Genomic DNA, 20,903 nt, shown 5'->3' with positions numbered 1-20,903 from the left:
CTATGAGTCCTCATTGTTCCCAGTTGTTCAGTCAGTTGAGGTTTAAGAAAGTCGCTGTAATAAATCTTGAATCCATCATCTGTTTTTGCGACCTAATATATATTTTTTTCCCACTCAGTAATTTATTGACTTTCTCTCCATTTCTTGTTTCGGTGCTTTGTGGACATTGGGGGTGACTTTTGGGGGGTGAGGAAGGGAAAGCTGATTGTGTGGAAATTTTCAACTCTTTAACCTCAAGTCTCAGATGCTTAATGACAGTGGCCAGTATGTCTAGAAATTCATTATGCTGATGATGATCTATATTATTTATCCTAGCCGTGTGCCTCTTGACTTAGCTGTGTTGGGTGGGTTCATTCATTTCGTATTACTGCAAAATTACATAATTTATACTAATAATAAATTGAAGGACAGTCTGCTTTCAGAATGTCAGTATGACACTGTGACGGCATTTACACAACCCTCCAATAAAGACTGATGAGGTGGCATGGAGAGAAAACTTATATCCCTTGCCTTGACCCTGAAAGATCAATAAAAACACATCTACAAGTGAGACTGAAGCGCGAGCAAGGTGTACTGCATATTTGTTTTGGATAAAAGGGAAAAAAAAGTGGATGTCATGATTCTTTAATAAGAATCACATAATTTCCAGCTTTGATGATTGTCTGATGAACAAGAACAGCCAGCACACAACAGTCATATTTGTAGTTTATTAGCATAACCCTTTTTGTTTCGTATCTAATAGATATCAAAATGTTTAGGGAAAAAAAGAAGTTCGATTACAGTACATTCCATTTGCAGAGAAGCAGAGTCAAACCTACGTGAATTCAAAAGAGAACAGTAGATCTGTTGGGATGAGAGTTATGACCCTTTTCCTGGTTTAAGATTGCATTGGCTGATACCAGCACACAGAACTGACATAACCTCTTATGCAGTAGCGTCATTTACTGCCATCCCGCACTCTTGCATCCTTTGAGGTAAAAAAAATACATCTTTAGTATCGATACATTCATAGAAATATAAAAGTGTCTTTATATCCTTATTGTGCTTTTATGTGGGAATATTGCCTTCGCTCTGAACGGCTTAGGAAATGGATCTCAGAGCTGGTAACCCTGGGTGACGATCGGGGAAATAGCCTACGTCGTGGATCATGAACCAATTTAGCACTGGTAACATTTGCTCCAGGCCACCTCACAACAAGGGCGACTACCTTGTGCCTAAAATAACCAAGTTGCTTAAACTGAGTCCATGTCCATTAAATATGCACCAGTAAATGCCGGGCTCAGCTATATAAAGATTGAACCGTGTTTCCTTTAAATAGATAGATAAATGGCAAGCTGGATTTCCACAGGGTGACATGCAGCATGTTAATGTGTGTCTACAGGCACTACTCAAAAGGCTCGGAGAGGCATGCAGAGAGAGAGGAAGGGAAAGGGAGGAGGGAGGAGGAGAGAAACACTGGAAGAGGGAAGCAGACAAGGAGAAAGAGTCCCCGTGCTCACTGTGACAGAGGACAGCAGGGGCCGCGCTGCCCGAGGCATAACATACCCCACACCCACCTCCATAGCCAACTTCCTGCCCACCCCTCTTTCCCTGAGGCTCAACGGTAAAGAGCACAATACGTCCCATCTCCCTCCTCACACCATCAGGAGCTCCCAGTCCAACCAGCCATGCACTGTTCCACCTAATTCAGAGCATCCACCACGGGTTGAGTGAGCAAGGAAAGAAGAGCTAAAAGGAAAGGAAATGGCAGAGACAGAGCGCTAGGGGGAAAAACCGCCCTCCAACCCTCTTTGTCTCTACACTCAAAACCCTTTACACAGTCTGCCTGAAACCATCTCTGGTCAGGAGAAAAGAAAAAAAAATGAGAGGAGATGAATTCTTTCCTCCTCCTCGTCCTCCTCCAATGTCTCCATTATAGCACAGTTCCACTCTTTGAAGGAGCCTCAAAGTGGAGGGGGAAGGGGTTGGAGTTGAGCTGCACCCAGAGAGCTGCTACCATACAGCTCCAAAGCTGAGCCAGGCCTCTACATACCGTCTAACAACATTAAGTTTCTCTAAGGTACACACCTAAACCCTCTCGTTACTTGTTTTCATGCAACTGGATTTTTAAACACGTGCCTTTAAAACAAAAGAATCTGATCCTTGTAAACGTCTTCCAGTGATATGGGCGACCCCAGTTGGTTTTTTTTTTTTTTTATAGTTCAGGAATATATCCCACAAAAATGTCCTGGAAAATGTCCTGCAGACTCCAGGGAAGTTCTGAGGCAGCTCTGCTACAAACCCTTGGTTGGGTTGTGGTAGATTCCTCCAAGTCCAGTTTGAGGAGAACACTCAGTGCTCGGAAGAGGGCCCTCACCTCCCCCGTCCTGCGGAGGTGGACTGTGTACCCTTGACCTGATGGAGCTAGAAGCTCCGTCTCTGTAGTGGGAAAACTCCAGTGAGCTTATGGGGGAAGGAGGGTTGTGAGGCTCTGGGATGATGGATGATGGTTGGAGGACTGGAGAGTTGGGAGTTTGAGGTGGCGGCGATTTGGAGACAACGGGGAACCCTAGCTGGAGGTCCTGGGATCTATGCGCCAGAGAGTCCGTGTGACACATAGCAGCATGCTGCTGGGAGAACATGAGAGGAGAGGAGGGCAGGGACATGGGTGTGTCCGTCCAGACAGAGGCAGTCTGGGAGGAAGATGGCGAAGGGTGAGACTGAGGGGAGGGGGGATGGTGCAGGTATGTGGGGCGCGCCGGGGAGCAGTGCGCAGGGCAGACTACCGCAGGTGGCGCCACTGATGGCAGGAGGGTCTCCATGAGGTGAGCCATTCTCTTCATCACCTGCCCGAGGTCGGCCACTTCCCTCCGGAGGGTGTTCACCTGCAGACACAAACACAGATCTGCCTTCAATCCCAGACACTCACGTGGGTATTAAAACCAAACGTTTATTTGGTCACGTTTTGGAAACATTTGTATGTGTCTGCAATTAATGCAAATTATTCATATCCACAACGGATTCGCAGATTTATGGAAATTATGTTGTCAATTTACACATTCCTACTAAAGTTGCTTCGCATTAAAAGCACAGTGACCACAATCAGACAATAGATACTGTGGTTGAACTGATTAACAGAATAACAAGGATCCACAGTGAGCATGTGAAATGAAATGTAGAAGCTGACTGGGCTGTCATATTACCACGGTAACCACACTTGCTGTTACTGTGGTAACCATAGATTTCCCCCAGTCCACCGAGATTAAAATCTTAATGGTAACAACTTAAATAAATATGGGGAAGTACAGTATAAAAATATTTTTACGATACCTGCTTGCCACTTCAGTTAAAAATATGCTCCAAGCTAACTTTATCAGGTTTGTCATTCAGGGTTGATCTGTGGTTTTAAGGCTCCAGTTTGTTTACTTGTTTGAGGAACTGAATCCATTCTAATGCCTACATCTCTTACATTTGAGCCTCCGCCACGCGTAACTTCTCTGCTTATGTAATAAGAACAAACTTTCTAGGAAGCGCTAATTACGGAGAACAAAAAGCCCCAGGATTTACAGTACCTCGAAATAATTTTGGCATTTTCAGGTCACTCGTTTTGGGTCAAAGTATCCGTCTTGTGCCTGCCGCTTTCCATGTAACATCAAGCTGCTATAATTGGTCATTACACTGACGAGTGGGGGCTGGTGATTAGCTGCTCCCCACACGTGGCATGTCCACAGAGGGCACGACCATGAAGCCCTGCCAATGCGCCATCTGCTTCTGCCAGTCAAAGCACTCATGACCATTCATCAGGCCAATCATGCACATCGGTGCAACTGGATGCACATCAGCCCTCAGCAGGACACACAACTCCAGGTGGGAACCGCTCCAGTCGCTGTGCGAATATGTCAAGGGGTGATCAGGCTGAGTGCACAACTCCTGTACGTTGTAATCAAGGTAGAACAAATCAGGCTGAGAGCAGACGTGTAACACATGATACATCCAGTTAATTCAGCTTCGTCACGGTCTCCCTGACTATATCGTAGCTCTGCCGAAGCAAAACATTCAACAAAACAGTCTGCCCCTCTTTCACAGTCCTCCCGTCTTTCCAGTCTCTCGAGTGGCTGGTAAAAGCCTGAGTCTAAACAGAAAAGCTGAGAGTGGCAGGATGGTCCAATCTGACACGCTGTCAACATGATTCAAGAACTCCCACGTCAGGGACAACTGTCTATGACGACGGTCAGAGAAAACAACAGCAGCGGATGACCACTGCAGCTACAGGTGCTAGTCAAAGGGTTGGTATGGCTCTTCAAAGTGGGTTACTTAACTTTAGTCAGTGCATCAGCTAAACAACAAAGAACTGCTGTGGACAGTAATGTTCACGCTTTGATAGAACTCACATATTTTAAGCTCAAACCAAATTTACAGTTCACATTAAATATTGTACCTTACAAAACAGACCCAAACTTACTAAATGGAACATTAAACCGGCTGAAGTCTATCCACTGTTTCTTAATATTCATTTTCAAAACGAGGTCACTACTGGGGAGCAGGCATGTGTTTGTCTCCCTCAGCGTGTGCATTGCATTGTAATGTGTTTCTGGCTATGCTCCGATTGTTCCTGCGCTGCCGTGTAGCTCCGCATCATGATTTTCCTTTGCACGGTGCAGAGGTCACAATGTTGGGCCTCTGCTCAATCCCATTAATGCTTTATTCATCTCCCATTGGAATGAGCCGTTCAGAGGCGCAGTTATTGTTTCAAGTCAAAGGGCAAAGGTAAGAAGTCAGGGTGCAGAGCAGAGCTGGTTTATTGCTGCGAGCACACAATTTGTAGTTCATTAAAATATCGCTACGTTTGTGTGGTTCAGGTCAAAATTAGTAAAGATATTAGCCTTGTCAGTGTTTTCCTTGGACGGCCATAACTCACATAAAACATTGCGATCCAGACCCACTGTTCCATGGTGTTACATAATTTTCATCAATTATTATATGACCTAAATGACTGTAAGTTAACCCCCCGCCCCCTTTTTGTTGCACCTACACATTTTTATACTACTGCGCCGTATACATCACACAACATACAATGCTCTCATTTGTCGTTGTTGCTGGGTGTGTTTGTATAGGGAGCAAACAGGGCTTAAATCAAACACACCTTTTCATCTCCTGTGGTGAATTGTGTGGATGGATCCAAGTGTGGATTAACAACCTACAAGACCACGCTGAGAGACTTCCTGTCAAACACCGGCGACCAGCAGAGCCAGAGAAGGCACAGCAGAGCCAGCGTGTATAACTGTGAAGGGTGTTGTGCCACCGTCTTTCACGCGACTCTCTTTTATGTGTTTTCCTCTTCTCACTTACGCTCTTCCACCCGGCGGGTGTTTTTCATGAATTCAGGTCTTTTTCAAATTTAGCTCTGCTTCATATTTTCCTCGTGTCTCGTTGTCTTCAACTCATCCTACGATGCACACCGGGGCTTAGCGGGAGGAAGCAAGCACTCCTCCTCCACCTGCCAAAAGTCTAATGTCAATTTAACCACCCGCCAATCAAAACCACGGGATACAGCACGAGAGTCTGTGCGTGTGTGCGTGTGTGAACCTTTAAGGCTGGACACCGGGCCGCGCTGGACGACAAAACATAAAAATAGAATCCCATACGATGCTACAGGAAATGCTCAGCATATGCTCATGTAAATACCAGAGGAGCACCGTGGATTAAGAATTCATTATCTTATTTATTGTTTTTCATTGGTTCATTACGTCTCTCAATCCTTTCATCCATCTTGTGTCTGACATGCTGATGCAGCCATATGGCTCGTGCTTACTTATGCCCACCTGTCTGTCTCTCTCCATCTCACCACTCACGCACACATGCATGTCCGCATTCGCGATAATTCACCGGCCTGCGCTCATTTCCCGGAGACTCAAAGTCCTGACGAGTCCTACCTGCTGGTCGAGGTGTCGCAGCTGTCCCCTGGTCTCCTCGGCTTTAGCCGCTAGGTCTGCTGTGCTGATGTGCAGCATACCTGTGACAAATTAGGAACTTATAAATCACCTCGAGCGGGAACAAACTTCCACCCCGCAGTTATTGTATCGAGGCAGCCGATGAATATCGTAGCCGCTGACAGACATTAATCAGCCTCATCGCTCCCAAATACTGCAGGATTTTGCATGTGAGCATTTTTCTTGCGGACAGTAATTGGTAATAAGTTACAAGTGAGAGGTAAACTGCTGTGTGTGCAGTGCATGATGAGAAGACCTGTGGTAGATGCTGAGGCACTGACTGGTTCGTTGGCAGGACAGCCTCGGCTGGTAGAGAAGGAGAAGGCCAGGGAGCTTTCTGTGCCCTCACTGTCTTCGGTACCGTCCACTATCCTGAACAGAGACGAGGCCGAGTGTAAGTACAAATTGTTACTTGTCCTTTAAGAATGCTGGATTTAACTGAGAAATGTTATTAATGAAAAATTTGTATGTGTTTCCTGTTGTTCAAAAGCTTAAATGTCATCAGGTCCTTAACATTTTGGGAGCACTTGTATTGTTGCATGTTGAAGTTAAATAAGAAGCTGGAGCATGGACATTGTTAGCTTAGCTTAGCATAAAGACTACATGTGTTTGCACTGCAATAGCTGAGCCCAGTTGTCTTTCTTAGAACTCTATTTTGTAAATTTGTAGTGTGAATTTGTGGGGGGAAATAAAAAAAAACAAAAACAAAAAAACATAAAAATTGTCTAATCAACCAAAGATTTGAACCCCCTGCTGAAGACATACTGTATGTATGTACTGTATGTATTTCAGATATGATGCTCTAACTTCCAACTGACTGTGGCCACAAGATTTAGTGAATAAATGAAACACATGTTACTTGTCGCATTTGTCTCAGCCCCAGCTCTTCCCACATATAGTGTTGGAAGAATGACAAAAATAGACATAGCAGAGAGTCACAGGGCTACAGGTCTAGACAGGCATATAGACAAAACAACGACAGTCCAACTCACCTGGGGCTGAGGTTGGAAGGGTCTAAAGTGGTGAGAGTAATTTCCTGGATCTTCCTCCGAGACCTGCTGGAGCTCTGTGCCATGGTCTTCTTGCTGGGTCGGCACAGTGGAGACTTCCCACCAGTGTCCCTGAGGTTCGTGGCTCGGTTCTGCTCCGACGACAGAGCTACAAACGTGGCCTCGCGCTCTTCCTCCTCCCCCTCCTCCTCCTCCTCATCCTCCTCGTGAACCTCCTGTCCCTCTACAATTGGCGGATAGCCCTGAACCACTCGCCCGTTCCTTCTCACTCCCAACTGGAAAAAGAAATTGAAGAAAAAACGTGAAAATGGCAAAAAGCTGTCAATCGCCTGTGATTTGAGGACATACAGATACTACGACAAAGCTCTGGAGATAAGGTAACAACGTAATGTCAGAGAGCTGACATGAAATTAAAATCTATTCATTTGATCGAAAGCAAGATGCTTACTGATGTCTGTTCTGCTTTTCTAGAAAAACTAGCAATTCTCCACATTCACCGTCTCAGCAAATGTGAATGCTGTTTCCTTTCCTTCTTCCTCTAAAGATGCTAAAGCTGTGCTTGCACCTTTAATACTGTCACCCTGAAATGCAAGTTTTTTTCCCCCAATACACATAAAGCACTAATGACTTGTAAGTGCAAAGAGCAGCCCCCTCAAGAGTGACAAGGTTGACAAATAAATCCTCTGATCAACGTTTTAGCCTGAAACCGTGACCTACGGGATAGTAAATGCACCACCAGTGAACTCTGACATTTGTGTCTATTGTCAAATGTCTGCAGCACGCTGTAGCTAAATTACTGGGATGCAGATTATCTGTAATGTGGGAACGCAATCTGGTAACATAAACAGAAATGACGTCCACATTCACCTATCGATCAGCCGCCTGTGACCCGTCGTTCTCTGACAAAAATACCACCAGCGTCAGGTTAATGGCTCTGACGGATGAATCGATTCTGCTGCAGATCTGAGCAGCTGGGCAGCATATAGACCACTGCCCTCTATTCTGGCTATGATTTAACGACTTCAACTAATTCTGAGATGAATTGATAGTCTTCTTCCCTCAACCTTCCCACCACCAGAAAAAGATCTCTTCGTCATAATCATTAACTCTAAAAGAATGAGTGTGTCCATTATGAGTGATGGAGGTTTAATATCACCCTACACACCATTCATTATTATTTCCTATCTTATTAAGGTGTCGTGGATGGGCATCAGTTACTACATTAATAATGATGTTTCTTAAACCCTACAATTTCTTTCAGAGTTCCAAGCTCAACTGTTAACGTGGCCATGATATGCAACAAAAAAGTTTTTTAACTTCACTGACAACACTCAATTTATTAGTCTCTTCAGACACTTTGAACAACCTGTTCTTTTAAGTATTTTTCTTTCTTTTAAGGTCTCCAAGAAAAAGGTTATGTCTGCCACAGCCTGTTGTTGCTGCATTTTACTGTGTGGGGACAAACTCCAGTCCATTATGGACAATGTCCACCACCCTCTACACGACACCGTAACCAGACAGAGAAGCTCTTTCAGTGACAGGCTGCTGTGTCTGTCTGCTCTGCTCCTCTGACAGGTTGAGGAGGTCGTTTGTCCCTCAGGCCTTGCGCCTCACTGTGAGGAAACAACTGCGGTTGCTCTGCAACTACTTGCTGCTGCTATATATATATATATATATTTTTTTATAATGCATTACATCATAGGTCTTCAACAGGGGGTCCGCGACACCTAGGGGGTACGCAGAGGTACTGCGGGGGTTGCAAAATCTTTGGTTGATTAGACATTTTTATATATTTTATTAATTTTTACCCCCAATTTTCCCCTGCAAATTTATATTTCTTTGAATGCACATTAACATTAATCCCATAGTAAAGAGATAAATGGAGGCAGAAGAAAAAAATGTTAAATACCCCTGCATTATATATTTAATATCTTATATATATCACAAGTGCAAATTTGCTTTTGGATGGTAAACTAATTCACAAGAGCTTTTGGACTGCGGGATGTTTTATAAATACTAGTTACTGAAGTAGAGTCCTACTTCATGTTAGGTACGCCTATTTCCATTTCAAATACAAACAGAAAGAAATACCCTTAATATGTACATGTATTGGTTCTTAAGCCCCTATTCGGTGTATGTGAGAGTGCCAACAGTTTGTTACCTGAGTCTCTAGAGGTGTTGTGGACAGTCTAGCCTTAACCTGGAAGACAACCAGCAAAGAAAATGTGGAGTAAATAAAGCGCAGAGAGAGGAAATCAAAATATTTATCCACATTGTTTACAGAGAAGTCTACGGGGAGGCGGTTACAGAAAATGGTTCACCTTAATACAGTGATATAACTGTAGTCAAATACATGATCCCTTTGCAAACATGCCTCTATCCACAGCTACGTCCCTCCTCCTGACTTAATTTAAACTCTGCTCGGTCTTGAGATTTGGGCAGCCCCTCTGCACATTACCTTCACCTAAAAGCCCTGCGGCATGTACTCTATGTGTGTGTGTGTGTGTGTGTGTGTGTGTGTGTGTTGTGTGTGTGTGTGTGTGTGTGTGTGTGTGTGTGCATGTAAGTGGGCCAGTGGTGTTTGGGAGAGACAGATACACCTGACTGTAATTACAGCAGCAGAGCTTCTCCGAGTGCCCTCTTGGTTTTCGCACGCTCTGCGACTCTCACACACACTTGAAGACTTCTCTTATTTTACAGCGTTTCAGCGTTTGCTTTCTTCACCCACACTCAACCCAGTCGTCGCCATCCAGCCCTTTTTTACTCTCCTCTGTCTCAGCTCATCAGTCATTCGCACACATTATTACAGTACAGTGATTCATTACACAGAGAAGCTGGCACATTCAACCCTTCTCTGTGGTCGGGATCATGAAGATTATTAAGACATCATTATAATTCCATATTTAATAAACTTTAATAATTTTAATCAACTGAAGACAAAGGCCTATTTTGCCTGTTTCACTTTAATAAGGTTTCTGAACTTTATTACTTTTCGGGTTGAAACCTCAGTGTAGACCATGTTTAGGACAGTCGGACGGACTCACGTGCGTCTCATGTCCCTCCCTCAGGTTGTATGTGAGGTCCTGCTGGATGTCCTGGACAAAGTGGTGAGAGTACTCCGGGTAGAGGTCCAACACCTCGTAGAGACCTTTCAGATTGACGCACTGAAGGTCACAGTAGGTGAGGGCTTTCACGTCCGCATTGGTTTTTATCACCCGGTCATCTAAGGACAGGTTTGCCCCAATCAGGTCGCCTTTACCTGCTCAGAGACAGATATGGACAAGGTAGGTCAGCAAAAAGGGGTCGTGGAGAAATGTTTGCAGGCTGGTAAAAGGGGTTGAAGCTGCACATGCTGTAGTGTCTGATGCAGACACTCCAACCCGTTTCAGATCTTCCATTTGTTGCAGGGTCTCTAAAAGGTGTACTCAAGTTTTGGAGCAGAGCAATGCTGAGATATGAAGAGGACCACTTCTCCATCAAGACTCTGTCCAAGCCCTCATGTTCACATGATCCTATGCTGCTGACATGTCTGGGAAGCTGTTACTTTCTTACTCAACGTATTTACTGTCTTTTAATTAGAGGTGTAATAATGGCGTCCCTGTACCAATAGTAGTAAGAACAATTTTTTGAGAGTTGCCGTGGCATCATTCCCTACACTACACCAACGTCCAGGCTACAGACCAAAAATGTAACTACCGGTACTATTGTCTATTGGTAACGGTAAACAGTCTTGTTTTTATGTAGCACCTTTCCTCTCATTGGTACTCAAAGCGCTTTACAGTCACAGACACATCTACTCATTCGCACACACAAGCACACATACATTCACACACCAGGGCCACGCACTAGGAGCAACAGGTTCAGTGTCTTGCTCAAGGACACTTTGTCATTTGGAAAATTCCGGGGAACGACCCGCTACCTGCTCCGCCTACCTACTGAGCCACAGTCACCCTTATTGTCTCCCACACATTTATATTAGGTGCATTTAATGCAAAACATCAACCAATATTACATGTACATCCATAATTATTCTAATGGCTAATGAAAGAATACTTACTTTTACACTTACATATCCTAAATTAGAAGTGTAACTCATAAAAAAAAAAAAAAACTCTGACTTTTACCCAAATTTTATTCAAATACAAATACTGGCTGCTTTGCACACACCTAGTGTGCATATATTAAAAGATGGCATTTTATAACGAATGAAAATAGTCTGATATACGGCTTTCTTGAGTAATTTCTTTTCACTATAGCTGGAGCCACAGTTAAGGCCATCATTAGGAGAAAAACTGGCACAAACACCTCCAACACGACTAAACGTCACTGTAATTTGGGCTTTTGACAACTGTATCTTCCGCTTCATCTGCATCCTGCAGCTCTTTTCACCACACACGACAACAATGAACATCAAGGCAGCTGGAAATAAACAGACCTGACAACTGGCTTTTCTGTTCAGTTTTTACACGAATGCTAATGTGTTCTGCTAATTAACTGCTGCCACCTACTTGTCAAACGATGTTGAAATTACAATGTTACGAGCGCAAGCGGTCACTCGCGAACGACGGAGGAGACCGCAAAAACAGCACTTTGTTGAACAGAAGAGATTAAGGTAGAAATGTTGAAAAAGCACCGATGTTTGGGTGAGAGAAGAGGAATGTTGTGTTTTTGCCTCTAATTGTTATTTATGAAGCAGAATCAGTGTCACTGTTTGCAGTAAATTCCACAGTTTTGAGTGAAGTGACGGTGGCAGCTGTTGCTCCACACACACGGTGAAGCTAAGTATCCTGTTCGTGCTAATGTCCCTTAAGCAGGGATAAATTATTCATTATGGTCATTGTGAACGTGGCTAAATTACACCGCAGCTGATGGACGGGCAGTCATGACTGTTTTTATTCTCTATCTCTCTGTCTGCTCCCTCCTTCTCTCAGTCATAACTCCGCTCTCTGTTCCCTGATTTCTCACTGGTTCAGTTATATAGAAACCCTTTGTCACTGTCTCCTGTGTCGTCATAGCTGCCTCCCTTTCTGTTCCCTGCCTCTTTTCTTTCTTGCCTTTCCTTTCCTTTGTTGCTTTTTTTTTTATTACATTTTCCCTCCTCCTTTTCGCCCTTGTTTACTTTCCTCAAGCCGCCTTTCCTTCTTAATGTCTAGGCAGGAAAGAAGAACCCTTCAGAAAGATCAGTTCCCTTTGCCATCTTCCCTTTCTTTCTCCTCTCTTTTCCTGCCATTCCTTCTTCCTTTCCTTACTCCCTTTCATTCATCCCCTCTTAACTCTCCTTTCATTCTTCTTCTTTTCCCTCTTCCATTCCTCTCCCGACTGCCCGGTTTACTTCTTTACATGCTTCTTCCAAGTCTTCATTTCACTCTAATTTCTTTGTTCTTTCTTCCCTCCTCCTTCACTCCTTTTTCCAAGTATCTTTCCCGTCTCTTCCCCTCTTACTTCTTCCCTTTCCGTCTTCTTGTTTAACGCTCCCCTTTCACCTCGACATTCCCTCCGTCCTTTTTCTTTCCATCCACTCCACATTCTCCTCTGCCTCTCGCGCTTTCTCTTTCACATCTCTCACCGTTGGTCCTCTCTCGTTCTCACCCACTACCTATTATAGAGTGCCGGGCTGCAGCTGTGGACTTGTGGCGCGACAACAATGAGGACGATAGAGGAAACACACACACACACACACACACACACACACACACACACACACACGTGTGTGTGCGTGCATGGCAGAAAGAGCGACTGACTGAGAAAGAAAGACGCTGTTTTTTCTCCTTCAGTCAGACCCTCAATGTCAGCCTGACCTTCTGCACAGTCAGCAAGCGAGCGCAGACACAATGCTCTCCGCCTGTCGAGCCTACACACACAGATATGCACCCGCCCCCGCACACAAACACACACCATTTCTTGCGGCAGTAAACAATTCCACCTACTCGATACACACAAACGCCCAAGAACACACAAACTCTCTATTTTTTTTTCTTCTTCCCTCAACTGGAACATGAAGGAAGCAAAACTAATAGCGCGCACACACATACACAGCTCGACATATAGACCGACATAGCGATTTTAAGCACCCACACCAACAGAAACAAATTGATGGATGGAGGTTCGGACTCAGATCTTTAACGGGCTTTCTCTGACTCACTCTCACACACACACACACACACACACACACACACACACACACACACACACGTTCCTGGGACGCACACTTGTGCCAGATTGGTCTATAACGCCGAGTCCCGGAGGTCAGACACCAAACGTCATTAAGGTCACAAGGACGAGAGGTCGTGTTGCACAACAGATGTGCGTGGCGGGGGATACTGCTAGAATTAGTTGGCATCTTGTATCAGATTTACAGTGTTCTGCATACAAATTGGGCGAGATATGCTTTTGAGTGAGGAGCTTTTGCCACTACAGACTAAAAGTAGGCACACTTTTATGCAGATGTCCTCAAAGAGAGGTGACAAAGGAACATAAAAAGCCGTTCGTTTGAGTGGAATTAAATGAGATCCAAAACTGTTTTTGCCAGAAGTTGCCCGTTTAAAGATGATGTTAAAAGCACGGGTGTAGAAATTGCAAATTATTCTCAGTCAAAGGAAAAGTTTTGTATTTTGGGAAGTAATGGTTAAGAAGCAAATAGTTAAACATATGATTATATAATGTGATAAATCAAATAGTGAACATCAGAGTTTCTTGGAGCAGGTTTTGTTTAATTATTTTATGTTGTGAAATCATTTGTAGGCATTTTTTCCTTTTATTGATAGGAAGTGCAGTAAAGGTCTATTATTCAGCCCCTATTCTAATCTAAGCTAAAGGCGTTTCTCATTAATTGATTAAACTCTGGATATCTTTGATATTTTTAATTTGCAATGATCAGCCACAACATTATGACCACCTAACAGGTGAAGTAAATGACGTTCATCATCTTTTGACTTGCAACATGCACGTTTTACATCTATCATCTCTAGAAACTGAAGAATTTCATTAAATCCCATGGCCCTTTGTCCCCATGTCGCTGCTTGTCTATGTGTGCAGATCAGCCACAACATTAAAACCACTGCCAGGTGACGTTTATATCACTGACCATCTTGTGACAGTACAATGTTCTGCTGACAAAATCTGGACCTAGCATTCATGTGATTGTATGGAAACCCCCACCACATAGCAGTGACACCCTTTGATGGCAGCAGCCATCCCCAGCAGGACGCAGCCTGACGCAGGCACACACACACAAAGATGGTTTAGGAACAACTCAAGAAACATGAAGAACAGCAGGAGGCGTTGACCTGGCCTCCAAATGGATCAAGTATCTGTAGGATGGACTGGCACAAGTCTAATCCACAGAGACCCCTCCCCTCAACCCATAGGACCCAAGGACCTCCACTAAGAATATTCTATTTCCAGACACCACATGACCCTCAGAAGACACATGTCCATTCTCTGGTGAGTCACAGCTGTTTTGAAGGCAACAAGGGAGACCCACACAATATTAGGAAGGTGGTCATAATGTTATGCCTGATCGGTGTATAATTGTTTTAATCCAGATCTGCCAATGAAAGGCTAAAAGGATAAGTGTATCAAATGATTTAAACCAAGTGTATTCTTCCATGCAAAACTGTTGTATTGTCTGGATGACATACTGACTTTTTTTCTGTCATCGTCTTTTATTAATTTGAATCTATTCTACTTTAAAACATAAATACTCAACGAATAAATATCTTTTCTTAGTTTTAGCTGAATTGTAGTTTTTTTTGTTATGGAGTCATATTCCTTCATTAATTAAAAGCCAGCTTCTATTTTAGCATCCTACTCTTTCGTAAATTGCTGATTAGGGATTACTCAAGGGCTGACATAGACCTTCGTATTATTATGCCAGATGATGCAGTAATTAGTTGGCACTTTAGCAAATCAAACATTCATTTAAATCTGCAAGTGCAACTGAAAACACATTTAGCTTTGGGCTCCATAAAAGCAAGAACCTGCCTGGACAGCCTGGCCTCGACTAGATGGAAGTAAAATGACCAAACTCCGGTGAACGGAGCTGATTTAATGGGCTGGACTCCACTGGAGAGCTCAGATTAAACTTGACAGTGGACTGGATTGCGATGCTATAGACCAGACCTGACCATGCTCAGCTGGGCATCCCTGGCCTGGACCGGTTAAGCAACTATGGAACTGAACAATTGTGGACTGATTTGATTACTGGTATATAATTATAATACAACACCTGCCTGTCAACTCCGCTCAGTGCTTCTTTAAATGTATGTAGCCTGAGATCAAGCTTTAGAAATTAAGGCTACAGCTGGATAAGCCCTTCTTCGACTCACTTACTACTAGAAAATGGCATCTGACGAAAGCAATAGCCTCTGAGAATGAGCTCTAGCCTTTAGAACACAGCAATGCCTCCATGTTTACACAATGGGCTAATTTAGAGCATCACTCTTGAATACAAAAAGCTGCACAAAATATTTATTATGAATTACACTTCTGGGATTTTCTTTTTAAAACTAGGATAATGGTTCAAAGGTATTCGTTGTCACTTTTTCCCCATTACTGAGCCCCATCCTCGTCCCTTTATCGTACCCAGGATGGCGAGCACCATGCCGTCTTTCAGCACCTCCATGGACCCCGAGCAGACAAAGAAGATGGCCTGGAGAGCGTCACCCTGTCGAAGGAGGTACTCTCCGGGAGCGCAGAAGGAAGTCTTGATGTGCAGTGACAGGGAGCGCAGGCAGCCGCGACTTGCAGAGGCAAACAGCGACAGCTCCAGGATCTCCTTGTTAAGGTGCATGGTGATGTCGGATCGCAGCTCATCCGGGAAGTCCTTCAGCAGCTGTGGAGATGATGGGAGGGGGGGAAGGCAGAGAATGAAACCAAGAGAAAAAAGAGAAAGAGAAGGCAAGAGACAGCTGCGAGAAACACCATTCTGCAATTCTGTGACTAAACATTCGGTCTGGGTTGCCTCAGATTTTATTTCTGGTCTCTGGTACAACGGGAAACATTAGAGCTAACGCTGATATTCTCTTAATGACAGACCCTCAGAGAACACATGTCATACCAATAAAGGAAAAAAAAGTCATTTGCATGACCCCAATTATAGAGCTGTATGATTACTTATATACTACTGAATTGACATCATGATTCATCGCACATCCCGGTGAGTTAAATACGACTTGGAATAGCCCTGTCACAGGTTGAAAAAAAAATTGCGTATTATCTATCTGAGTATCAGCTTGTGAAGAAATACGTAAAAATCTGGAGCACATGATCACACAGGCCTGATCAATGACTCGTCAGGCCAAGCTCAGTTTAATCAACAGTCCCATCTATAATTCATCTGTCTAGGATTCATCATCATCACTCCATCTAAGCCCTGGTCTGGGCTCTGACAGCTGTCTTGCAGGCATTCACAGCCTGGAGGGACGAGTTACTATTTGACTGCTGACTGGTTGCCTCAGTTTCCCTGAGCTTGTCAAGGAAAGGTGTTCCTTCCACTTTCCTGTTTGTGCTTCCTCTAAGCTATCCTTTTCAAAAACATATATTTTCTACACTCAGTTCATGAGCCGTTGTCTAATGCTGTTACACTTGAGACTGTCTAAAATTTTAAGTCACACGGCTCAAAACGGGTTCTGTCAAATTACACCATCCCAATATGTAAGAGACGCCGCGTCTTTCTCTCCCTGTCAGTCAAAGCCGAGTTCAACGACATGCTTTCACGTAGTGGTGGGTCATGTAGTATTGATCACATTATCAACCTTATATGGGGCTGCTATGTGAGAGGCATGTGAATTTTCTAATGAATTATTGATCCCTCTGTGCTGACCCGTTGAGCTAAAAACAAGCTAAAAACAAGTAGGCTCGTTAATGCCATCTTAGGTGCGTGATGGAGATATTGGGATGGATTGGACACATAAAACCTTCCTAACTTAAAATTCACACGAATGGTGTTTGTTTTGCACCTCATTGCAGTCGATGCCATTGTTGACCGACCAGGTTGTCTGAAAGTACTCCAGCATTCGCTGCTTGAGGCTCTGTGGCAGGTGATGGACACGAATGAAGTCCTTGAGGTCTTTGGTTCTGGTATGGTACTGGGACCAGCGTGAGTACATCCTCTGGATAATGGCTGTCACATTACCAAAGACCAAGGCATGCATCAGTGCTGTGGGTAAAAAGAGGAAGGGATGAGGGAGAGTTAGACAGGAAATAGATGATGGTGCATGAGGATGATTGAAATATAGCAGAACAGACTGAGCTGACAGTGGGCTGTCAAGATAGGGAACCAAAATAGGGAGACCTGCTGCACACTATTCTGGCCTTGAGAGGAGCAGAGTAATATCACATTACTGTGTATTTCACTGCAAACTTTACCGAACTAAAGTGTAAAGAGAAGAACAGCATGAGGTGCAGTACAATGCAAGTAGGATGATTGGGATTTGAACTCAAACCACCTGCTGATACAAACTAGGTCAATTGTGTTTTGAGATGAAATCAAGGAGCAGTTGTTCTGTATTTTCATGTCCTATAGAGGGATATAGAGCAGATTTGCACTCACCGGCTACTTTATTAGGTACACTTTGCTAGTACACTTTGGACCCCCTTTTGCCCACAGAGCTGGGTGTTACAAGGTGTTGGAAATATTTCTCAGAAAATTTGGTCCATATTGACATGATAGCATCACACAGTTGCTGTAGATTTGTCAGATTTGTCTGCACATCTATGATGCGAATCTCCCATTCCACCACATCCCAAAGGTGCTCTATTGTGGAGGCCACTGGAGTACAGTGAACTCATTGTCATTTACAAGAAGCCAGTTAAGTAGCCGTCAGAAGATGGGTACACTGTGGTCATAAAGGGATGGACATGATCAGCAACAATACTCAGGTAGGCTGTGGCATTTAAACCATGCTCAGTTTGTAGTAAGGGGCCCAAAGTGTGCCAAGAAAATATCCCCCACACCATTACACCACCACCGTTCAGAGATGGTATTGTGCATTCCTTGATTGTAACGAGTGGTTATTTGAGTTACTGTTGCCTTTCTATCATCTCCAACCAGTCTGCCCATTGTCCTCTGACCTCTCACATCAACAAGGCAATTTCATCCACACAACTGCTGCTCACTGGATATTTCCTCTTTTTCAGACCATTCTCTGTAAACCCTAGAGATGGTTGCGCGTGAAAATCCCAGTAGATCAGCAGTTTCTGAAATACTCAGACCAGCCGTCTGGCACCAACAACCATACCATGTTCAAAGTCACTTAAATCCTCTTTCTTCAACTTTCTGGTGTTGTCTGGATCACCTCTACATGACTAAATCCACTGAACTGTAGCCATGTGATTAGCTGATCAGCTATTTGTGTTGACAAGCAGTTGAACGGGTGTACCTAATAAAGTGCCAAGTGAGTCTTTTTTAATAAGAACTGGGATAAGCACCAGGAATAAGGCTACTTTTACAGATGCTTGTATGTGGTTTGATCGCCTTCATTTGATTTCTAAAATCATATCAACAGACAAACAAGCCAAAAATATATCTGCATTCATGTCTTGGATATCCACTCCTTCCAGACAGGTACATCAATGTCAGGACCAGAAGGTGCTTATTTGATTGGTATGACACATATCTGCCCTTTCTACGCCCACAGATAATGTATTCTACTGATCGCATTCAGTTTGCAACTGCAGCTGTGTCGCAAGCCACTGGACATAAAAGTGTGACTGTCCAGAGAAAACTGATGACCCTGATGTGCCTTATTAAAGCAGTTTAAGGTTTAAGTTTCAGAAATCAAAGTAAAATTATTCCTCTTTAGTGACACGGCTGAACTGCACAGTGGAATAAATGTAGATTAGGTTTTTAAATTCACTCTAATAATAAACTAATTCCATCCTCAAACTGTTACACCAGTGCTCTGCTATAAGCTATTCCACAAGGTGTATTTGTGCTATTGTGCGTATGTGTGCTGGGTGTGAGACAACTACTGCTACTACCCCCAGGCAGCCAAGGTCATTTAGCCAAGCCATCAGGAGGGTGGGTCCACAGGGAAAACCTCACAATATTGACCTCACTTCAAGTCCAAATCTGGATCACACCCCAAGAAAGACCCTGCACTGGATTTAATTACTCTATTAGAAACCAATGGACAAATGTACAAATTTATATTCATATTCAAGCATTTAAATAAGAGAAACTACATTTAATTAAGAACACGTGAACATATCTTACAAACTCTAGTCTCAACAAATGAAAAGACAGACAGTATTTTCTAAAAACATTGTGTATATGTGTTCTGTAATTTCTGGATTTGTGTGTTCTGTCATGTTGACGTGTGTCTGCTGCTGCCTGTGCCAGCAGTACGGGTGGGTGGACTCGCTTTATACTGATGATTACTCCACGTCGATGTGAACGTTATTGGAGTTTTGCATGTCAGACACACCTTTTGAATGGCTGCGTGTTTGAATGGGAATGGAGAAAAGAGGGCACGGTGAAGAACTATTGTGCTACTGTACGAGCTAAGCAGCGCATTCGGCAGTTCCATTTAATCATGCAGTCACTGTGTGATGAATAAAAATGTATCACTGTTAAGAAAAAAATATTTACTGCTGTTTCTGTCACTGAGAACAAAGCCCTTTATGTTAGTATGCATGATCCTTTTGGGGCGAAGATATAATCAGCGAACTTGTGTGTACGGTCTCAGAGAGGTTCCCTTTTCATGAAATAAAGGCTCATCTTTTTTAAATTTGGTTTTTGCTACTGTTGGAGAGGCTGAAAACAGCGCATTCTCTTGATGATTTTCAATTTCTACTGCTCCTCTCAAAAGTAATGTCACGTAAAAATTGCAGACTTGTTTGATTGCGATACTTCCCCAGAATTTTTGTGGGTGTTCATGAGTTGCGCGTACCTCCTATGAGCATGACACAAACGGAGAAGATCTTCTCAGCGTCAGTGTTGGCCGACACGTTGCCGAAACCCACGCTGGTGAGACTGCTGAGGGTGAAGTAGAGCGAGGCGATGTAGACGCTGCGGATGGACGGCCCATTGTTGGTCCCGTTAACACCTCCTATGGCATAGTACGGTGACTCCAGGCGCTTCCCCAACTCGTGGAGCCATCCTGTTTTTAAAATGGTGTAATAAACAAATGGATGGTTAGATAGACAGATAAAAGTACCTAAATGTATCTAGTAATTAATTCACTTTCAGCTATTATTAAAAGCATAGGTCTTCAACAGGGGGTCAGTGACCCCAAGGGGATCTGAGGAGGTACTTCAAGGAGGGGTTGCAAAATATTTGGTTGAGGAGACTTTTTTTATATATATTTTAAATTTTCCCCCACAAATAAAAAGAAGACTCTATTCAGTCCCCAGGTGAAATCCCATGTATGTATGTATGTGTGTTATGTCAGTTATGTTTATGTTTACGGCAGTTGCACAGTTGGCCTACTATTGCACATGTTTGAAATAAAAAAAATTAATATTTGAACCTGTGCAATGTTTGAATAGCTTAATATTGAATGCAAAATGATAATAATCACGTATATTTATAAATAACACTAGGCCAAGTTTAATATAAAACACATAAAGTAGGTAGGGGGTCCCTACTTAAACTATTTTTCAGGCCAAGGACCCCCAAACTGCCATCCTTGGCTTGAAAAACCAGGCTTGAACCACTTTCTACCACATTTACACTGGTCATCTCTAGTCAGCTCTATGCCAGGACGGTACTGACAAACATAGCAGCATTGTTTCTTAGTTCTGTATACTCATTAGTGGACTTAGTGGAAGCTGCAGAACAATGGATTTTACAGTAGAAGCAGATCAGATGCCTAAGAATCAGAACTGATCCCTGGTCAGTGCAGTGTGGAGACATGCAGCTGATCCCAAGAGAGTCTCCTGCAGACACTGATGAATGGTAATTGGATGGAAGCACCTCATA

General features: G+C 43.5%; 1 protein-coding gene across 1 annotated transcript in view; it reads right to left on the bottom strand.

Moving 5' to 3' along the window:
• Nucleotides 1-693: 693 nt before the first annotated feature.
• kcnh8 (potassium voltage-gated channel, subfamily H (eag-related), member 8) overlaps nucleotides 694-20,903 on the bottom strand; it is a 50,937-nt gene continuing 30,727 nt past the window's right edge. Inside the window, exons 8-16 of the mRNA XM_047605308.1 lie at nucleotides 19,873-20,082; nucleotides 16,939-17,138; nucleotides 15,563-15,812; nucleotides 10,024-10,238; nucleotides 9,141-9,179; nucleotides 6,962-7,254; nucleotides 6,226-6,341; nucleotides 5,913-5,992; nucleotides 694-2,864 (exon numbers count right to left, since the gene is read on the bottom strand). Coding sequence (XP_047461264.1) covers nucleotides 2,274-2,864; nucleotides 5,913-5,992; nucleotides 6,226-6,341; nucleotides 6,962-7,254; nucleotides 9,141-9,179; nucleotides 10,024-10,238; nucleotides 15,563-15,812; nucleotides 16,939-17,138; nucleotides 19,873-20,082 — 1,994 coding nt within the window. The 3' untranslated portion in view covers nucleotides 694-2,273. The remainder of the gene's footprint in view (nucleotides 2,865-5,912; nucleotides 5,993-6,225; nucleotides 6,342-6,961; nucleotides 7,255-9,140; nucleotides 9,180-10,023; nucleotides 10,239-15,562; nucleotides 15,813-16,938; nucleotides 17,139-19,872; nucleotides 20,083-20,903) is intronic.

Source organism: Mugil cephalus, chromosome 14, assembly GCF_022458985.1.
Source record: "Mugil cephalus isolate CIBA_MC_2020 chromosome 14, CIBA_Mcephalus_1.1, whole genome shotgun sequence".
Lineage (NCBI taxonomy): Eukaryota > Metazoa > Chordata > Actinopteri > Mugiliformes > Mugilidae > Mugil > Mugil cephalus.
This window is presented reverse-complemented; position numbering and strand designations above follow the sequence as displayed.